Source organism: Myotis nattereri (assembly GCF_964212035.1).
Source record: "Myotis nattereri genome assembly, chromosome: 1".
NCBI classification, from domain to species: Eukaryota; Metazoa; Chordata; class Mammalia; order Chiroptera; family Vespertilionidae; genus Myotis; species Myotis nattereri.
In genome coordinates, this window is record NC_138075.1 from 29,413,988 (window position 1) to 29,435,569 (window position 21,582).

General features: G+C 42.6%; 1 protein-coding gene across 1 annotated transcript; it reads right to left on the bottom strand.

Annotated features, from left to right (window-relative positions):
- Positions 1–731: 731 nt before the first annotated feature.
- GARIN2 (golgi associated RAB2 interactor family member 2) lies at positions 732–7,052 on the bottom strand. Its single transcript, XM_081084303.1, has 3 exons — positions 6,636–7,052; positions 5,145–5,679; positions 732–1,811 (listed from the first exon to the last, which is right to left on the bottom strand). Exons 1-3 carry the CDS (start codon positions 6,731–6,733, stop codon positions 1,452–1,454), a joined length of 993 nt encoding a protein of 330 aa, XP_080940429.1. The 5' UTR covers positions 6,734–7,052; the 3' UTR covers positions 732–1,451.
- Positions 7,053–21,582: the final 14,530 nt, after the last annotated feature.

Sequence of the window (21,582 nt, forward strand, 5' to 3'; positions counted from 1 at the left end):
TTTTTTAAATATATTTTATTGACTTTTTACAGAGAGGAAGGGAGAGAGATAGAGAGTTAGAAACATCGATGAGAGAGAAACATCCATCAGCTGCCTTCTGCACATCTCCTACTGTGGATGAGCCTGCAACCCAGGTACATGCCCTTGACCGGAATCGAACCCGGGACCTTTCAGTCTGCAGGCCGATGCTCTATCCACTGAGCCAAACCGGTTTCGGCAGGATTAATCTAGAATTTTCTTTCTTTCTGCCAGGCTTTACAATCCAAACAAATTATTTGCTTCATAAAATTAGGAAAATAAAACATATTTTTTTTTTATGTTTAAAAGATTACAAACATCTGCTAGATGATTTTGAGTGTCCAAAAACTGTCCAGTAAAAGTCAGAACTATGTCCTTTTCTTTTGTGGGAGCGCTTTGATAAAAGCTTTCTGTTTTCAAGTTTTGATTGTGCCAGTTTTGCCTCTTTGTGTCTTTGTTAAAACCATCTATTTAATTTAGGGTTTCCAAGCTACAAAAGCAAAGTTGTATATAATCTCAATAACAATTTACTAATCTTCCTGTTAGCTGATGTGACACCTTTCAAGTTTCCAATTTTGCCCTTTAAAGGAAAAAAGTTGTACAGTGGTTTCCCCTTTTTTGTTGTTTATTCTTTTTGAAGAATCAACCACAGTTTCTATCACTTTAAATTACTTAAAATTTGAATTGTTTATTACTTTTTTTAGTTTTGTTTTCCTGTTTCTCCCTGTTCTTTTTACATTAAAAAAACCCCTCATGAGCCCAGCCGGCATGCCTCAGTGGTTGAGCACTGACCTATGAACCAGAAGGTCACGGTTCAATTCCCGCTCAGGGCACACGCCCAGGTTGTGGGCTTGATCCCCAGTGTGGGGCGTGCAGGAGGCAGGTGATCAATGATTCTCTGTCATCAATGATGTTTCTCTCCCTCTCCCTCTCCCTTCCTCTCTGAAATCAATAAAAATGTATTTTATAAAAATAAAAAGAATTTAGACATGATTCATTGCATCCCTTGTTTTCATTATTGCTAATATAAATATTTAGATCCAAATTTTCCTCTGGTTTCTTTTTAGGCATTACTCCAGAATGACCGGATTAACTTTAGTCTTTACAATACTGTAGTGCCCTCTCCCATTCATCTTGCAATTGGATATTAAAGTTATGAAAATAGTTTGTTTTCAGATTATTAAGTTGTTAGTTGGAAATGTAGAAAAGTGTGAGGGAAATGTGGAGGAGAAAAGATAGAGAAGTATAAAATAAAAGAAAGAGCACCCATCATCACTCCAGAAATCCAGGCCCCCTAACTCCCAAAGGGGGACCCTGCCATTCTTGTTTATTTTCTTCAGCACACACAGTGACACCGGGCAGGCAGCCCAGAATGGAAATAAAATTTAGATGAGATTGAACCAAAATCGGGCCATTAAGAGTTGACGATGTCATCATTCGATTATATTGTATCTATGCCCGAGACCCCAGCAACAGACGCCCGAGTTGCAGGGATCGGAAAGCGTCCACTCATTTACTTTACCTCCTATGGCGGCAGCCCCGGCCCCTCCCTGCCTCACGCACCTGGATTCTCCAGCCTTGAGAGCCCTGCTTATTTCCGACGTCCTATCTTTCATCTCTTCGCAGGCATCTGGCTCGCTCTCTACTGGCGTCAAGGTCGTTTGGAAACATCTCTCACCTTCGAAAGTCAGTGTTACGTTTGAGATGGTGACGTGCTTTGAGAATTCTTTGAGCTCATTCTTACTCTTTGTATCTCGTAGACACCCAGGCTTCAGACATTTTTCCAGTTTCTCCTTTGAAAATAGTAAGCAGCAGCAAATCAGGTCACAGGAGAGCATCATCGAGAAGTAGATGACTTATGGAGCCACATCTAAAACAGCAATCATTTCATTCAGACTTACTCGATGCGCAGGCGCAGTGAGGGGGGACTGACGCTTGCTGTCGCATGGCCGGTGGGGAGGCCAGGTGGGTGTCGGGGGCTGGCAGTGTGGGGACCCAACGCAGCACATTGAAAAGCGCATGTGGTCATGTACTGAAGTCACCTCTAAATTACAGTACTTCCTCTCCCCGAATTGTCAGGAAAAGGAAGGTTTTCTAGAAAGGCCTTGCTAGGTACTCCCCAGTCTGAGGCTGTCCTTGGTTTAAGAGCACCTAATAGGTGAGAAACTCTACCTAAACCTCAATGCCCTAAAATCTCTCCCGTTCTAATTTCCTGGTTTCTGTTAATGCAGCACCTCTCTGAGTGGCTCGCTGCCTTCCTGGGACTCAAAGGCTCAGAGCAATGGGCTGGCAGGTTCTGAATACTATGTCTCTCTAGCATCGCCTGCGTCTGCACCAACTAGTCCATCACCTCTGTTACTTTTCCTGGAAAGTGATTTTCCTCCTAAAAACTTCATTTTAAGTCTGACAATGAAAGAAATACATATTTATTATAGAATAATTTAAAAAATACTATCCTATATAACAAAAGGCTAATATGCAGATTGTCCCCTGGACCAGGAGTTCAACCAGGTGGCAGGGCTGGCAGCCAACCACCCGCGGCCCCTCTCTCCAGCCGGCCCAGCCCCATTGGCCCCTATCAGAGAGGGCTGGCTGGACCCCATTCGTGCATGAATTTGTGCACGAGGCCTCTCGTAATATTTAAAGTGAAAGGAAGAAAATTATTGCCAGCCTGATGCCACTGGCCAGAAATAACCACTCCTCTGGCACACTTCACTTGGTCCCTGTGCCCATTTATTTACTTTGTATGTGTCTGTTCTGTGACCATATTTCTGTTTCATATGCTACATTTTTCACTTAATGATTTATTATAAACATTTTCCTTATATCATTAAAACTTGAATTCTTCTAATTAAAAATGAATCCTTTTGTTGTAGGAAACAGTAAACTCAGAAAAGTGTGAAGAAAACATGAATTGCTTATAATCCCCCAATCCAAAAATAGACTGCTATTAATAATATGACTTTCCCCCTTCTATTGTCTCTGTACTGTACGGATCACATTCTTCATTTTTTAACTCAACTTTATATCATGAAGATTTCTCCAAGTAAAGAACAATTCTTCAACAATTTTAATAGCTACAGAGTATTCATTCATTTAACAAATATTTACTAAGTGTCTATCAACTTGCCAGATACATACTACAGTCATTCCTGAATTAGACAAATATGGGGTCTGCCCTGCATGGATTTAAATCCAGTTAGCCATTTTCCCTGTAGTGGACATTTAGGTTACTTCCATATTTTCATTTTTAGAAACATGGTATGAATGTGGAATAATTAGCATCTTTATAGCTAAATCCTCATTCCTATTTCTGTTTAATTCCTTTAGAAAGATTCCTAGAAGTGGAATCACTGAGTCAAAGGGTATATTTTAAGGTTTGTAGCAATTTTCTTTTTTTTAAAAAAAAATATATTTTATTGATTTTTTTACAGAGAGGAAGGGAGAGGGATAGAGAGTTTGAAACATCGATGAGAGAGAAACATCAATCAGCTGCCTCCTGCATACTCCCTACTGGGGATGTGCCCACAACCAAAGTAAATGCCCTTGACCGGAATTGAACCCGGACCCTTCAGTCCGCAGGCTGACCCTCTATCCACTGAGCCAAACCGGTTAGGGCAGTTTGTAGCAATTTTCATCCCTACCATAAATCTATATGAATTCCATATTAACCACAGCTTCACTAACACAGACTACTTTTATTCTTTTTTTAAAAAAATATATTTTATTGATTTTTTACAGAGAGGAAGGGAGAGGGAGAGGGATACAGAATTAGAAACATCGATGAGAGAGAAACATCGATTCAGCTGCCTCTTGCACGCCCCCTACTGGGGATGTGCCCGCAACCCAGGTACATGCCCTTGACTGGAATCGAACCTGGGACCCTTCAGTACGCAGGCAGACACTCTATCTGCTGAGCCAAACCGGATAGGGCTACTTTTATTCTTTTAAGTAACAGTTTTACAGGTTAGATTCTTTCTAAATTTGAATTTCTTTGATTATGAATGAGGTTAAACTTTTCCATTGTATTTACTGGAAGTTTCTTCTTCTGTGAAACTTCTTCCTTGCCCATTGCCATTTTTTTAAAAAAAATTGTGGGCCCCCTGGGCTTTTCTGCAGTAGTCTTCAAATTGATTTCTTTGCCTACAATCCATTCCGCCATCAAATTAATCTTTTAAAAACACAGCTCCTTGCCCTGGCCGGGTGGTTCAGTTGGTTGGGGAGTCGTCCCTTACACCAGAAGGTTGCAGGTTACATCCCCAGTTGGGGTACATGTAGGAAACAATTGGTGGATGTTTCTCTCTCACATCAGTGTTTCTCTTTCTCCCTTTCTCTCTCCAAAAATCAATTAAAAAACACAAGATCTCAGTCTTAAACACACACACACACACACACACACACACACACACACACACACACACACACAAACCACAGCTCCTTCACACCCTTACGGAAAAGGCTATTGTGACTAAGGTATGCCCAAAGACCAAAATCCACACTTCTTATTTTGGCATTCAAGGTTTGCAAGCAATTTTTCAATTCTATATCCTATTATTCTCTGCATATATTAAGCTCCAGCCGAACAGGACTAACCATTCTTGGATATGGCTCTGCGTTTTTCTACTTTCTGGCCTTTTCTATAGCCACTCAATTCTTTTGGTATTATAATTTCTACCCTCACTTTTCCCTACTGAAGTTTCATCCCATCCTTCAATGTACTGTATCCTTTTATATACATTTAAACCTTAAAATAGCCCTTACATGATACTCATATTCTCATCCTAGAGATGAGGAGACTGAAGCTCATGCAGGTTCAGTGACTTGGCCAAACCACCCTGCAGCAGGGCAAGATTCCAAGCCAGGTCTCGGACTCTGATTCCAAAGTTCTTCCCATCCCACCATAGCTTTCTGACATTGGGGTGCGTTTGGTGGTAAGGATGGTCACTACCTATTTCAAGAGACACCTGACAACTCCTTTACACCAAGGATCAGATCTCATTATTAAAATTAGAACAAGTTCCATGGCATTTTGATAATCACCATCAGGGAACTAACCAAGAAGAGCCATCTTGGTGATCACCCTTGTTCTTGATGATTAAAGAATGAAAGTCTTCCATGTCACATACCTTTTCCTCCTGCTTGGCCCTTAGTATGTCATCATTTTCAAATACCACTCTGACCCCCGAGCTGTTTGTGCCATCATGGAGGTCTGTGACTTCTGTGACTTCTGTGGAAATGTTTACATCTGGGGCCTCAGTGACCTCCTGCTCTGGAACATCCGTGACATCCGTGACGTCAGTGATGACTGTTAATTCTGAGAAATCAGTGCTCTCCAGGCCGTACACATGGTCCGAATACATGTACGGATGGGAAGTCTGTACAGCGGTGAATTCTGCGATATCCATGATGTCCATCGAGCCCGTGATGTCTGTGCTATTTGTGAGTTCCGAGAGGCTCGAGACTTCTGACACTTTGGAAACTTTGGCTTTCTCCTGGTTCAAGAGAGCAATGAGCTCTACCCACTGAGAAAACAAGGCGTCCTGTTTGTAGGCGGGGGCACAGAGCTGGAGGTAGTAGGCTCGACCACTTGCCAGCTTCACTTTGAGGCGCATTTTCTCAGCATCGTGCACAGACAGAGTCACAAACTGCAGAGGGAGAAACCTGCAAACAGACGCAGAGGTCACCTGGTGGTCAGATCGGAGGCCTCTCAGAAGGCCTTTCCTCTTACATTTTATAGCAGTTTGTACCGTGAGACATAGGACAGTGATGGCGAACCTTTTGAGCTCGGCGATTCAGCATTTTGAAAAACCCTAACAACTCTGGTGCCGTGTCACATAGAGAAATTTTTTGATATTTGCAACCATAGTAAAACAAAGATTTATATTTTTGATATTTATTTTCTATATTTAAATGCCATTTAACAAAGAAAAATCAACAAAAAAAATGAGTTCGCGTGTCACCTCTGACACGCGTGTCATAGGTTCGCCATCACTGGACTTAGGACAACAGGCTGGTCTCCCACACAGGCCTGGGGAGGGGCAGGCAGGGCCTGGCAGTGCCTTCCCGTGGCCACCAGGTCCCCAGGCTGGTGCTTAGTTTAGGAGGCTCAGAATGTTCATTTTCAGTACATGTCATCAGGCTGCTGGGGGTCATCCCACCTGGGTCACACTTCTAAGACTCTGACGTACTACAAAGATCAGAGAACCGACATTTACCGCGAGAAACTGTCCTGTGCCATCCTGCAGAGCTGAGACTTAGAGAAGGTGAGTGATTGGCTCTGGGCCACACAGCCAGTTGGTGGCTTGAGACGCAACCAGAGCTAACTACTTCTGGTAGCCGCTAGGATGTTGGGGGGAGAGGGGCATGTTCTACAGAGGCAGTTTGAGTTTTCAGTTCCTGTTAATTAAGTTCAATTGAAATGAAAGTTTACCTCTTGTTTGACTGCCAGGTTGGCATAAGCCAGGTCCCCAGTTTCGAGGGCGTGGCTCTCATTTGCAGCAAGGAGCACAAGTGAGAGGCTCCCTCGGAGCAACTGTCATCGTTGTGTCCATTTTCAGCTCCTCGGGGGCAAAGCCCATTTTCTGAAACACCCTTCACCTCTTCCCTTTGTAACTCACCTGGTGAGCACCAGTTTCTCTGGAGAAGATCTCAGGAGACTCTTAAACAGGGGTTCTCTGTCCTTCTGGGCCATGGGCGTGAGATGTGCTAGCAGCATCACGTTGGGGGTCTTGTGGGTGTGGCTGGAAGAGCAGATGGCAACAGCCACCCAGTTGGCTCGGTTGTGAAGGTAAATGGATTCACCTCTTCTATTGACCTAAGGCAGAGAACAGGAAGAGGGGTTTTCTGATGAGGTGCATGGTCCCGACTACCTTGCTTACCTGTAGGAAACAGGAACACTGAACCATGTGATGCATGTGTTCACCACTCTCTCCTGCGACTTCTTGGAGCTCTCCCACTAAAAAGGCAGACATGGCTCCTGACTGTGGAGGTCTACCAGGGAAGTGAACACTGGACAACTATGCCACTTATTATTATTATTATTATTATTATTATTATTATTTAATCCTCATCTGAGGGTATGTTTATTATTTGTTTGTGTGTTTAGAGAGAGAGGGGAAGGGAGAAAGAAATAATAGGAATAATGAGTTTTGAGTATTTTTGCCTTTGTTTTGAATGTAATTTAATTGGAAAAGTTTATAGGATTTAATTTTTAATAATGGCTGTGTTTAACAACCTCTGGCAAACTTCCTAAACACTCACCAATCTGCCAGTCCCAGACACCCTGGCCATAGGGTCAGAGAAGTCTCTCTGAGAAAGGGACCTCACTGAGACCTGAACAATGTGGCAGATAAACTGGCTGTGTGGACAGAACTATTTTTTAATATATATTTTATTGATTTTTTTTTTTTTTTACAGAGAGGAAGGAAGAGGGAGGAAGAAACATTGATCAGCTGCCCCCCGCACACTCCCCACCGGGGATGTGCTCGCAACCAAGGTACATGCCCTTGTCTGGAATCGAACCTCGGACCCTTCAGTTCACAGGCCAATGCTCTATCCACTGAGCCAAACTGGTTGGGGCTGGACAGAACTTTTAAGCTGAGGAATTGCATGTGCAAAACCTAAGCATCTCAGCCAGTAAAATCTTCGCAGTTGGAAGAGGAGGAGACTGGAAAGTGGGTGGACAAGGAAATGAAGGAAGCCAGAGAAGTTCCAAGCAAACTTGGTTTCTCAGCTGTATAATAACTGGCTCAAAAAATAAATCACTTAAAAACAAATATACTCTAAAAGACCCACACTATTTATTATCTACTCAACACCATGCTCCTTTTCTGCCTGATGAGCAGAGTTCTGGTTTTGTCGGGTACCCACCCGTCAGAGATGGTGTCCCAGCTCAGGGGTTAAATTATGATTGACTTAGCCCAGCCGGTGTGGCTCAATACTTGAGTATTAAAGTCACCAGTTCAATTCCTGTTCAGGCCACATGCCCGTGTTGTGGGCTCAATCCCCCGTGGGGGGCATGCAGAAGGCAGCTGATCAATGATTCTCTCTCTCATCAATGTTTCTATCTCTCTTTCTCTCTCTCCCTTCCTCTCTCTAAAGTCAATAAAAATATTAAAAAATTACAACAAACCAGGCATGCTGACCCATCCCCTTGCAAGCAATTGCTTTTAGCAACAGCATGTGACCCAGGCCTGGCCAATGAAACACTAGTGGGGCCTCTTGGTGGCCCTGGGAAAGGATTCCGAGTCCTCACGGAGTTGTAAGGATGAGGCATCTCTTCTGTTGCTGGCAGTCACTGTCCTATTTGCATGTGATGTTTGAGGGGAGCTCACTTGAGGGTGACAGAGCAAAAGGAGGGAGCCTGGGTCCTTGATGACTCCCCGTGGGCGAGCTGATGCCCTGAGGTTCTGGCACTCTGTCTGAGATCATTGTTATTCTTTTTCATTTAAACTTGTTGACTCAGGAACCTTAGTAGCTTGCTGCATGTTGAAGGGAATAACCTTATCCAATTACGATAGGGGGCCCTGGATGGTCTGTAGAATGCTAACTGGCCCCTACCCCCGTGTTCATGAGAGCATGCAAAGGTTATTTGAAAAGTGTGCAGGAAGAAATGTGAAAAAAAAGAATAGTAAGTACGAAGCACATGGAAAATAAAGTACATACAATTATGACTTATTCTACGTGTTCTGGGCAACACCGAAGCGTCAGTGTTCTCTGCGGCATCACTTCCTGCCTACGGTTCTGGAGGGGAGGAGGTCTCCTGGGCTCCCAGGGGTCAGTGCAGAGAACGTGTTTATGGAAGATGAAGAAGTAAGTATCTGTGGTCATCTCTGTGGCATCAGCTGAGGAGCTGTTTGAATGGATGCGTTTCATGTTAGACTTGGTTGTGGCATTTCAGTGAAGTTTAGAGGTACAGCCTACTACACCATTGAACTCATTTCCCTATTTCTTTGTCTGAATATATATATTTTTAAATATGTTTTAATTGACTTCTGAGAGGGGAATGGAGAGGGAGAGAGAGATAGAAACATTAGTGATGAGAGAGAATCATTGATTGGCTGCCTCCTGAAAGCCCCCTGTTGGGGATTAAGCCTGAAACCTGGGCATGTGTTCTGACTGGGAATTGAACCCTGACCTCCTGGTTCATAGGTTGACTCTCAACCACTGAGCAACACTAGCCAGGTTTGTTTGAATATTTTAATGTTGAATGTTCAATGGAAAGTTAGAACTGCTCCCAAATGCATTGAAATATAGTTTCATTCATAATGTAGGTACATTTTTATGAAAGGAAATTTTTCTCCCTGACACAATTTGACAACTGTATTTCACCTTCAGAACTAAAATCCAAAATTCACTTTAAATCCCAGTTGTGTCATAGGTGTTATTCTTTAAAATGTCTTCTAAAGCTAAGAAAGGAATTATTAGAATGCTTTCCTGCCGGGGTCCAACCCCAGCAGGTCCAGGATGGACCGGCTCCCGGCACTTTCCTGTGGCAGGATATCCTAAAAATGACTACCGTCTCTTCATGTAATTTTGAGCAGATTATGATAGAAAATTATGGTAGAGTTAGGACAGCATTCCTAGGTTAGAGTTGGGAAAATTTAAAATGAATTTTTACTTAACATTATAATTATTTTCAGTTGTCTAAAGTTCCAAAACTGTTCCCTTTAACTGTATCACACATTCCACTGCCACATTTAAAACAATTCTCCTCCCAACCTTTTCCGTCATCTTTGAGTAAGTTAATGACTGAAATGATTGTAACATAATTCAGGGCTCTAATTTTTACCTGAATGAAATTGCCCTCTAACATGGGAGGAGATACAAAAGGGGCATACTCTCCTCCATCCAATGTATTTTTGAGATCTCCTGGACCATGCGAGGGTGGGGTGCAGATGGCGTCTCGCTCACTGATCCTCATGGTAAGCTTCCTGTTGCTCTTCTTCATTGTGCTTCCACACAAACATCCGACCATCGACAAAGTGGACAGACAACGAACAGATGCAGAGAAAATTTACATAACACGTAAGTAGCTTCACTTATTCATTCATTCAACAAATTTCATCCCCTCAAGCAGCTTATAGGCTATGAGGAAACAGAGGAAGCAAGTTCAAAATCAGATGTGGCTCTGGCCAGGGAGCTTAGTTTGTTAGAGCGTCGTCCCCATGAGCCAAGGTTGCAGTTTTGATCCCTGGTCAGGGCACATACAAGAAGCAACCAATGAATGCATGAGTAAGTGGAAGAACTAATCGGTATTTCTCTCTCTTTTTAAAAAAATGAAGGTGTTGGATGATAAAGGCCACAGAGACTGTAGAACAGAGATACCTGGAATATGAAGTTCCTGGGGTATAGGGCTGGCAACACTAATTAATTAGGCTGGTTAGGAAAGGCCTCTCGAGGAGGCCTCACAACACATGCCCCATGTCCCTTAAACCATTCTTTTCTGTCTTCTTAATTAATGTACCACTACTCTTTCCATCATTCAGAGTTCACAGTCTCCTCCTCCTCCTCCTCCTCCTCCTCCTCCTCCTCCTCCTCCTCCTCTTCCTCCTCCTTCTTCTTTTTTTAAGAAGGGTATGGAAACTATACTAAACTGAGAACACTTCTTCCTGATCATTCATCCATCACCAAGGCTTATCTCTTGGTTGGGAGGTAAATAGTGGATATTGATCTAATCAATGACAGTCATTCATCTCCTGCTCTCTCTCTGGCAACTGCTTCAACAGACAACAATGGCTATATATCTTTCATCTATCAGAAATCACAGAATTCCAAGAAGGGAACAAGACTTCAGAGTGTAATTCTGCTCAAATGTTCAAAATATCCCCCTTCCCTCTTCACAAACTCCATGCCTGTGAGAGGAAGAGTTCTTAAGTGGCACGCAGTAGCTCCTGCGTGCAGATTTCCACCTCCGTCCTTTCTCAGAGACACGTTTCCCCTCGAGCCGAAGCTGATAGGTAAGTAGTGAGCATGTCTCGTTGCTGCCCCTGCCAGGGTTGTGGGGTGCAGAGACCACCGCTACCTGACATCCTACAAGCATATGCCGGGCATGGAGAGTGTGGGAATTCCCCAGACCTTCTGCTTGTGGAGCTCAAAGGATGCCTCCCTTTAGCTCATCTTTTTTTTTTTTTTTTTTTAACTGCTTTCAGAGAGGAAGGGAGAAGGAGAGAGAGATAGAAACACCAATGATGAGAGAGAATCATTGATTAACTGCCTCCTGCACGCAACCCGGGCATGTTCCCTGACTAGGAATCAAAACCTGACCTCCTAGTTCATAAGTCCATGCTCAACCATTGAGCCACACTGGCCAGTCCCATTAGCACATCTTATACATGAACCAATGGGAAGTAAAATGAGTCAAGAAGAGCAAGAAATGCCCTAGCTGGTTTAGCTTAGTAGCTAGAGTGTCAGCCTGAGAACTGAAGGGTCAGGTTTGATTCTGGTCAAGGACACATGCCTGGGTTGTGGGCTTGATCCCCAGTAGGGGGTGTGTAGGAGGCAGCCAATCAATGATTCTCTCTTATCATTGATGTTTCTATCTCTCTCCTTCTACCTTCCTCTCTCTGAAATCAATATAAATATATTTTAAAAAATGAAGAGCAAGAAAGTAAAATAGTCTAGAGAAGCCAAAACATAAAAAGAATGGGATAAAAGAAAGCATCCAGGGATGGGTGTGGGAAGAGATAAAACAACTTCCACCTAACACAGAGAGGAAGGAAATAGTAATTGATAGAATTTATTTAGTGCTTGTCATGTGGGAAGCAATACAGGCCTGACATGCCCTACCTCATTTAATTCTGGTAACACCATGAAGTAGCATTGTTAAGATATTCCATTTATACACTATACCATTGAGGCTTGAAGACAGAAAGTAACTTACCCAACATCACAGCTTGCAAGTCCCACACCAGGAACTAGACACTCAGGGTCTAACTAGAGGAGCTTATGTCATTGCTCAAGATTCAGTCCTGCCTTGAGTGCTTGGGAAGACTGGCAAGGGTGGGAGGAGTCAGGATAGGTCAGGATGAATGGGAAAGAGGAAGAAGGAGGGAGAACCAAAGAATACAGAAGGTGCCCTTCCCCTCCTTCCTGTTCCTGTCCCTTCCTGAACAATTTAATTCTAAATGTATTGGCTGAACAAAGAGGCAGGAATCTGAGGTGGGGGAAGCTGCAGCCCAGCACTGGAGGGAGGAAGGAGGGTACCTATTCCCAGGAGAGGGGGGTACAGCTCAGTGTAGGAGCCGGGGGAGGGTGAGGAGGGCATCCAAGTGGGAAAGAGGATGGTGTGAGAGAGATGTAATCAGTCACACCCCAGGAATTGATCTAATACAATAGGAGACCATGAGACTCTATGCTGATTTAAATACATAAATTAATTAGAAGTTTGATGAGGAACAGAATATTTACATATTTCAAACCTACATACTCATTAATTTCAAAGGGGGAAAAGTAACTTTACAGTGAAGAAGCCAGGCAGACACCTCTTAAATGAAGTGATCAGTGAACCCTGTCAGCAGTGGCTGTGAAAGCAGTGCACCACCAGGCAGGACGCAATGAGCAGCACCCAGCATCCTTCTGTGATATTCCTCCCAAAGATGCATGACCTGAGTCCCATCATCAGGAAACATCAGACAGATCCAATTCAGGGACATTCAACAAAATAACTGGCTTGTGGTCTTAAAACATGACAAGATAATGAAAGCCAGAGGAAGACTCAGGCACTGTCCTAGACTGAAGGAGACCAAAGAGACAGGCCAACCGAACTGGATCCTCTAGCTTTGCAGATCCTCACTGGGACAATCGGCAGCATTTGAATGGGGTCTCAGGATCAGATGGTGGTAATATGCAATGTTCATGCCCTGATTTCGATGATCACATTTTGGCTATGTAGAAGGACATCTATGATTGCAGGAAACAGAAACTAAAGTACTTGGGGATAATAGGGCATCATGTTGAAAACTGTTCTCAAAAATTTCAGAAAATATTTCTGTAAGTTTGTGATTGCTTAAAAAATTAATGGCGATAATAATACAAAGAAAGAGAAAGTAAAAGAGGTGGAGAGGAGAGGATCGGGGAGGGGAGATAGACGAATTCTGAGGTTCAGACCATGAGTGAAAAAGGCTATATTAAACCACTTTAGATTTCCAAGGACAGAGCTTTGTTACGGCAATGAAAGAATTTTCATAGTGATTGAAAGGCTAGAAAAAAAGCCTGTTGTCATTTCCATATTCTCTGCTCCATAACTTATCCCGTAGGACAAAACATGCATTCCATCATCGTTCAGTGGTCGGAGACACTGAGGCTGCCTGAGAGAACCAGAGGACACAGCGAGTGCTCCAACTCTCAACTGGATCCCTTGGGGGCCCAAATATAGGGTGTCCCCCCTAAATGTATACACACTTTAACAGCTGATAACTCACTTGACTTTCATTCCTTTTCAGGTTTAACTGATTTGAAATAATAGGTGCAACCAGACTAAGCTTTGAACAAGAAAATTTATTTTAAAGTGCCTCATTAGACTTTTTAATGAGGATACATAAAAGAGAAAGTTTAAGGTACAAAACCCGGTTGTTGAATTGAGGCCTCACAAGTACCGAATGGAATAGTTCTTGATGTTTGCCATTCCATTGCTTCCTGTTATCAGCAATGCCTGGATCAGAACAATCATCAGTTTGAAAACCGTCACTGACAAACAGCCTTATTCTTTTCTGTAGATTATTTAAAATTTTGAAAATGAACTGTATGTTAATAAACACTAAATAAATCATGTACATAATTTTGGGGACATCCTATCTATGAAGATCTCCTAGAACATGTCAAGAAAGCTTTGGAATGGAGCATTTTTTAAAGGAGAGCAAGGTGTAATGGAGGAAGGAGAGCGAAGGCCCTCGACCTTTCAGGTCTGGCTGACAAGCAATCACACAACTGTTCTCCCTCCATTTCCCAGAACAGCTGTGCTTTCTTGCAGTTTTGTCCCCCTCAGCTCAGATTCTCACATTGGTGCACGTGTCCCTTCTTGAATCTAGCAAAGTGGATCATCCAAAGCCACATCTTTGGTACACTGAATTCCAGAAGAGGGAAAGAGGAAAAGAAAGCCCGGGAAGGGAAGGAAGTACAAAACGAAGGGAAAGAGAAAGGAAGAAGGGTAGACAACGGGAAGAGGAGCAGGGGATGGCGTAGCCCACCACAGGCTCAGCGTGTGCACCATCACATCTTACCTCAATTCAGGGCCAAGCCAGAATCTTCTCTTGGAGACAGCGTTTTTAACTCACTTCAGTTTGGGCTTCCTCCTTTTCATGATGAAGTCTTTTGTGAAAGAAAGAAAAATAAAGTACGCAGTGCAATTTCAAGAAAATTTCCACACTAATCCTTACTCTTATTTCAAATGTGAGGTCCATGGCTTAGAAAGAGTTCTTCTGGCTGAACCCAGTGGGTGACGTGGTCAGAGGGCTGCTGGCCACATCTGAGCCGAGCTGTTGTCAGTGACCCTAATCATGGCCTTTCGGTGAATGGAACCAAACAGTCATATGTCCATAGCTCACAGTTGTCCTAAAACTGCCAGACAGTGAACTCCTGCGCTCCTATAGCCAACGAGGATGTTCGAGAATGTGACAAAGGAAGTAGTGTAGACTCACATGACCTTTGGGCAATGGCGGTTGTAAGAACCCTGAAGGTTTTCTTTCTGTACATGAGCCAGAGTAGCCTAAATAACTCTCTAACTTCCCAGCCGGTAGTTGTTGTATGTATATACTTATATACACTATGCTCAGTATTTTGTCACTTGTGTTTAGTTCTCATATCATACTGTGATTACAATTACTATAGACAATTCTATCTTGTCTCCGTAAAATTCTGACATAAGTAGCCCCTTCAGGAATTCCTGGACCAGGTGAACTACAACTATAGTTGCTATCAGAACTTCAGTGACATAAGGCCAGTATGGAAACTAGTCTGGTGGGAATATAATGGATGTTGGAGTCAGACATAGCCAGGTTTATATTTGGGCTCTGTCACCTGCTACTTTTGTGATCTTGGACCACGTTACTAACATCTCTGAGCTCCATTTCCTCAATGCAGTGTTGGGATGACTGAATACACCGATGTATAGAAACACCAAACACTGTGGCTATCAAATAGTGAGCATCCGTATGGTGCCTATATTGGTCTGCCACACCTGACCCCGTGTCGAAAAGTACAATCTACTAGCACTTGCTGTGCTGAGTTCCCTCTGATCACTGCTAGTTCCATATTCTCCCAATTTCATCCATGCTAGGAAACATGCCTTCCCTCAGTTTAACAACACTGAGATGGAATATATCTGTGGCCACCGAGGGACAATGGCATGGTGGTTGTCATTTGGCTGCTCATATATGAACTTAATCCTGGTTGTTCATATTAAATTATGTGCGTTGACTGTACTACATGGGTTGCATTTAATTATCATTTAAAAATGTGTTCCTAATGGGTTCCCTGAAAACGCTTTGTTGGTATCTTCTGGTAAGACTGAGGCACTTCCAGGACAAAACTTGAAGGATGCAAGTCGGAGGCTCGGAAAAAGCTCCCAGAGACTAAAGTGGAGCGTTCCTTTAAGAAATGCACAGAGCGTGGAGGCACAGATATTGTGTGGGAGAAATCTAGCTAATATGAAAGCATTGCCTTATGTAATTAGTAGCATTTTTTTTCTTTCACAGTGCTCCATACAGTAATGATAAATCTTATAATTGATGGATCTTAGATTTGATGAAATGCAGTAATCAACTCTTGTTCATCTAGAAGTGGATGATAGAATAGACATTTTTTGGGGTGAAAAAAAAATCACTCCAAGAGAGTGACAACATCCACATCTTGGAGGCTATGTCTAGTGTTTACAAACACATGCTAATCAGTAGGTGCTGCTGCATGGCCATTGGGAATAGGGAGTAGCCCTTTCCTGCCCAGTCATTCATGTGGTTCCAGGATCCCTTGTATAAGAGAACATCATCCCTCCAGAGAGCAATCAGCAGATGATCTCCCAGGGGAGCAGGTGTGGTTTCAGGGCCACATTGAAGGAGAAGGAAGTGACAGGAAGGGAAGGGCTTTAGCAGATTTGAACCCCGATTAGGACTTGCCCCTCTTGTTGCCTTTGAACCTTGAAACAAAAGGGAGGTCAGCTAAGGAGCAGAAAATGGAACAGAACCTTTTATCTTCTCTGGTGTGATTTTTTTTTCCCCCTAAACATTTGTTTTAGAATTATTTTTACACCTTTGAACAAATGGTAAATGTGTGCTGACTTTTAACTAGTTTTAACTGTGATTTGAGATTATCAGTTTGTGTCTCACAATGCCTCCCCCCCCCCCACCCCCCCCAATTATCAATTATCTTGGTTAATTAGTCAAGACTGCACTGTTCCTAAGACGCATGACTTGCTCTGTGAAACCAATCTTGGCCACATACACACATCACCTCACAATCTGTCCGTGGTTCAAAAGCAGGATCAGCTCTTAAATTAACTATTTATTAGGCTTACTTTCAATACCTGCAGACAGTATTAAAAGCATATATTAAAAGCATATATATTAAAATATATTATATTAAAAGCATAATATGCTAAGTAGACCAGACAACCAAACAGCCTTCTGGACATCCTTCCGGACGACCTTCTGGACAAAGCCAGGGCTGCGAAGGTCAAGCCCTTTGCAAGAATTTCGTGCATCAGGCCTCTAGTGTCCTGCATCAGGCCTCTAGTGTGTGTGTGTGTGTGTGTGTGTGTGTGTGTGTATATATTCAGCTTTATAAATTTGTATATATACATATACATGTATTCTATATTGCATAGCATAAATATTTATATTTTCTCTTAACATCATATCAGCAGTTACGGATCATGGTGTTGACCTATTTGGAACATTACAATCTCTTGTAAGATGTGCCAAAATTAATTGTGCCCAATAGCTAACAGATGTTAGAAAATGATTTTCCCTTAAAAAGCAGTGGATGATTCCAGGTTCTCACTCTGAGCGCCCTGTGCTCTGCTGTGCTCTTGTGGGGATCACAGCAGATCATCCTGACAGTCACCTCACAGCCCCCAGCCCGCTCGCCCCATGAACAACCATGAACAGCCCTTACTGAGATATTGCTGCTAATTTTGGTGATTCATAATAACTCTGATTTGTGTGGGCTGGACTTTTACAGATAGTTTTGTTTTCCTCATAATTTTATCTATAGATCAGTTTTTAATATAGCTTTATTGAGATACAATTTACATACCATCTACTTTACTCATTTAAAGGGTATAATTCAATGATTTGTAGTATAATCCCAGAGTGGTGCAACCATCACCACAATCTAACTTTGCATTATTATCCATGGAAAAGTTTTTAATAAAGATAAATTAGGAGTGTGAATAGCACATTTATGTCTCTCTTTCGTTGTCCTGTGACCATTGCACATCAGATAATTTGACTGTAGTTTTTACGATTAAAAGAGCAGAGAGATGTTGCAAGTGAAATTTGTGATGTTATTCATATTAATAAACTCAACATTTGTTGATTTTCAGCTTATTAATATGAATAACATTATCACAAATTTCAGATATATAAATATCTTAAAAATAAAGCAAGGCTTATTTATGAAAATTCTTTATGGAAGTTCATATACTTTTCTGCTTTATTTAATATTACATGGGCAGTATAAGTCTATAATATAAAACTCATAAATAAAAAGTAAACTTTAGCCCTAGCTGGTTTGGCTCAGTGTATAGAGCATCAGCCTGGGGACTGAAAGGGTCCTGGGTTTGATTCCGGTCAAGGGCACATGCCCGGGTTGAGGTCTCGATCCCCAGTAGGGGCATGCAAGAAGCAGCCAACCAATGATTCTCTCTCATTATTGATGTTTCTATCTCTCTCTCCCTCTCCCTTCCTCTCTGAAATCAATAAAAACATATATTTTAAAAAGTAAACTTTCGTGTTAAAATAAATTAATCACACTAAAGGACCAATGAATGAGTACATAATGGAATTACAATAAATAGGTGTTGAGTGAATGTGTGAATTAAACAGAGCAGCCAAGCAGGGTTGTAGGAGGTCATCATGGGAACACAAAGCTAGCTTCATTTCACATACACAGAATCTCATGTTTGTTCTACCAGAATGGTGTATTTGTTTCACAACCATAACTTATATCTTCCCAATAATTTATGCCTTTCACTGGTCCCATTAAATATCCTATACATCTAAGCAAGCCAGAGTGATACTACAGAAAAGGGCTGTAGCTGTTGCTGAGCAGGGAGGGCGGAGAGGAATCTGATAATATTTGAGGTGGACTTCAACTTATCCTATCACTAGCAGAGCCTTTACATTCTTTTTTTTAAATATATTTTTATTGATTTTTTACAGAGAGGAAGGGAGAGGGATAGAGAAGCTAGAAACATCGATGAGAGAGAAACATTGACCAGCTGCCTCCTGCACACCTCCTACTGGGGATGTGCCCGCAACCAAGGTATATGCCCTTGACCAGAATCGAACCTGGGACCTTTCAGTCCGCAGGCCGATGCTCTATCCACCGAGCCAAACCGGTTTTGGCAGCCTTTACATTCTTTGTTATTTCTCTTAATTAGTGTGTTTCCTACCCCCCCCCCCCCCAATCCTCTGCCCGCCCCCCTTTTTCAATTCTGAGTGCAGATTAATTCAGCAGATATTTACACCAGGTTGCACTTTTTCTGCAGAATTACAGCGTAATTTTCATTTGAAAAAGCACTGTTGGCTTTTAGTAAAAGAAAAAGGTAGGGAGATTCCATATTAAATCTGATCCCAGAACAGGAGCTGATGCCAGTGACTTAACAGGGGAACAGAGCCCAGAGAAGCAGCGAGCTGCATACATCTCAGGGTGGAACGGCTTCAGTTTTGCTCTAAACTTTCCATGACGTCACCAGAATTCCCCATCTGGGTAATGCTCCCAGGATGGCCAAGGCCCCATCAGAGCTAAGAATAGTGTGGATGTGAAGGTACCACCCTATGGTGGGGGTGCGGAGTCTGCATTTTCCCAGGAATAAATGCAGTCATTGGGAGTTTTTGGGAACTGGAAGAGCTTGAGCTTTAATGGAAATTAGGAAGCAGAGGGAGTGGGCATCTGGGAGCCAGCATGGAAGTGCTTCTGTTGGCTTTTCTGACCGCCTAATTCAGAGCAGTGTGTATAAATGCCCATAAAACGTTCTCTGTCTTTCCTATTTCCTATTTTCACGTGGTCTTTTCGCCTGATGTGTAATTATAAAACAATTTCAAACCTATGGCAACGTTGAAAGAACTCTATAGTGAACACCCATATACTGACCACCTAGAATCTGCTGTCTTTTCCCGTTGTGTGTTGTTTCTGTAATTCCATGGAAGCTCCTACATGACGGTGTCTACCAGCACTTGGTAAAGCTGTTCTCTGTGATGCTTGGTGCTTTGAAGCACTGCATTTACTTTTCTCTAAGATTCTTAACACACCAATAAACATTTTTAGGATTGGTCCATCACAATTCTAGGTTGTAAGTCTTCTTACACCTGTGAGAAGGTCTGAATATTGCGGCCCTCTCTCTTGACAATGGGACCCACCCCAACCCCCCGACTCCTTCACCAACTAACCTTTCATCTTTGAACAGAAAAGCCCTGGGTTCTGGATCTTCTCTCCCATTTGAACAATTGAAAATGACTGTCTTTCCACAAATTCATTCAATTCTCAGGCACTTATGGAAGAAAATTGGGGTAACAGTTTGAAAAATCAAAATTTTAAGAGGATCTGGAAAACTCATTTTTATTTCCATCTCAAACGCTCTATGAAATTATTTTTTACAAAATCCAGTAACTAGGTGTTGTCTCTGAGCTTTCCTGCTTGTTCTGGTTACAGTACTAGAAGGAAAGAAATGAAACTAGAAGGAAAGGAGGAAGATAAGAAGAAAATAGACCGTGGGTTCTTGAATTATTTGAAATTCATTGAGCTAAACCTTCCTTCTCCCTCAGGTTCACTCCAGGTGGCAGGGGCGGGAGTCACTTACACAGAGGTGAGGCTGGAGAGACCTCGAGATCTCCTGGATGTCCACTAGGAGCTTGGTCTCCAAAGGGCACGCTCCCAACTCTTTTCACATTTCTTTGGCAGAAGGTGTTTGTGTCTACCAGGCAGGCAACTGACCGCGTAGTAAAAGAAGCAGAGGACACAGGCTGCTCTGGGCATTGTTTCATTGCTCCCGCATCACAATGCGCTGACATGGTCTCTGCAGGAAGAGAAGCTGGGAGATTCAGGGTGTCCAGCATTCCCTCAGAGCCCACACAACTCCACGGAGGTAGTTCTGGTTGCAGCATAAAGTTTTCAGATGAGAACTTCAGGGGAGAAAAGTAAGTTTAGCAGTAGAATCATACTGAGATATCATACTGAGAAAGGTGAAAACACTATACTGCTTATCATTCAATTGATAATTTATCAATCTCCCGATATTCCCATTTTCAGAGACTTGGGCTATTGAAGACACTTTGAGCTTCTGCAAGGAGAAACTTCAAATGAATGTAGCATTCTTAGAGGACAGAGATCTGCTTGTTTTCAGTGCATTCTGGACACATGCTATTGTAGGAACTCAGTCCTTCTTGGGTGAATGAATGAGGATAGTCACACACACATGCTGTTTTCTCTGGAGGGTATGTGATTAGGTTGTCTTTGCATTTCTGTGTGGTTAGGAGGTTCTCCCCTTCCTATGATATAGATCATCCTTCTTCACCTTTTGTGTTTTAGTCAAGTGCTGCAGATACCCACCTGGACCACTGAGGCCTGCAAGTGGGTGGGGGGGGGGGGGGTGGGCATTACCTTGGTGAATTTAATTCCTTTGGGTCACCATAGTCTACATTGAAATCCTTGACAGGACCCAGAGAATATGTGGTCTCTCAGAATAAACATGAACTATCTGAGTGTTTGAAGGGATGATAGTGTTCCTGTTTCCTCAAGAAGTGTGACTTCCATTTGGGACCAGGTGTTGTGTCAGGGAGACCGCAGGATCCACTCCCACAGGATGAGTACCAGGCAGTTTTCCCAGGAACAGAGTTGAGGGCTGTTGTATAACTGGAATGTTTAATGGCATCAGGCTCTGGTGATAATTCTCCCGGAAAAACTAGCTCAGTCTGCAGGCTAGGGCAGCCTCTCCATGAGCAAGCTCAAAGGGTCTCCTGTTATTTTTACCTTAGACACTCCCTTTCCCGTCTTCTATCCTGAATGCCCTCTTTCAGGTGGGCAAATTCTTCCTCTAGTTGTCTAGTTGCTATGGACTAGATGTCTAGCCACCCATTTCTTCATTCGGCATATTTATTGCATGATCCACTTGCCATGTACCTGTTCTTCCTGCCTCAGGGCCAAGAAACATTTTTGCATAAATCTGATCTCATCTCTTACAAGTTGCTGTTATTAATTTAATTATGATGTACCCTGATGAAACTCTTTGATATTATCTCACTTTCATTTATGTTTTGTTTGTTTTTTTGAGGCTACCGGTATATTAAAAAGTGAAGAAATAGGTTCTGGCCAGGTAGCTCAGTTGGTTAGAGCATCATCCCCATATGCCAA

Excerpts from the sequence above, each read along its gene's own strand:
- GARIN2 (XM_081084303.1), bottom strand. The coding sequence starts at position 6,733 with ATGCTGCTAGCACATCTCACGCCCATGGCCCAGAAGGACAGAGAACCC. Across the intron at positions 5,680-6,635 it reads GAGAAACTGGTGCTCACCAG|GTTTCTCCCTCTGCAGTTTG; the intron begins GTGAGTTACAAA and ends GTCTGTTTGCAG. Across the intron at positions 1,812-5,144 it reads GGGCCAAGCAGGAGGAAAAG|GAGAAACTGGAAAAATGTCT; the intron begins GTATGTGACATG and ends CTATTTTCAAAG.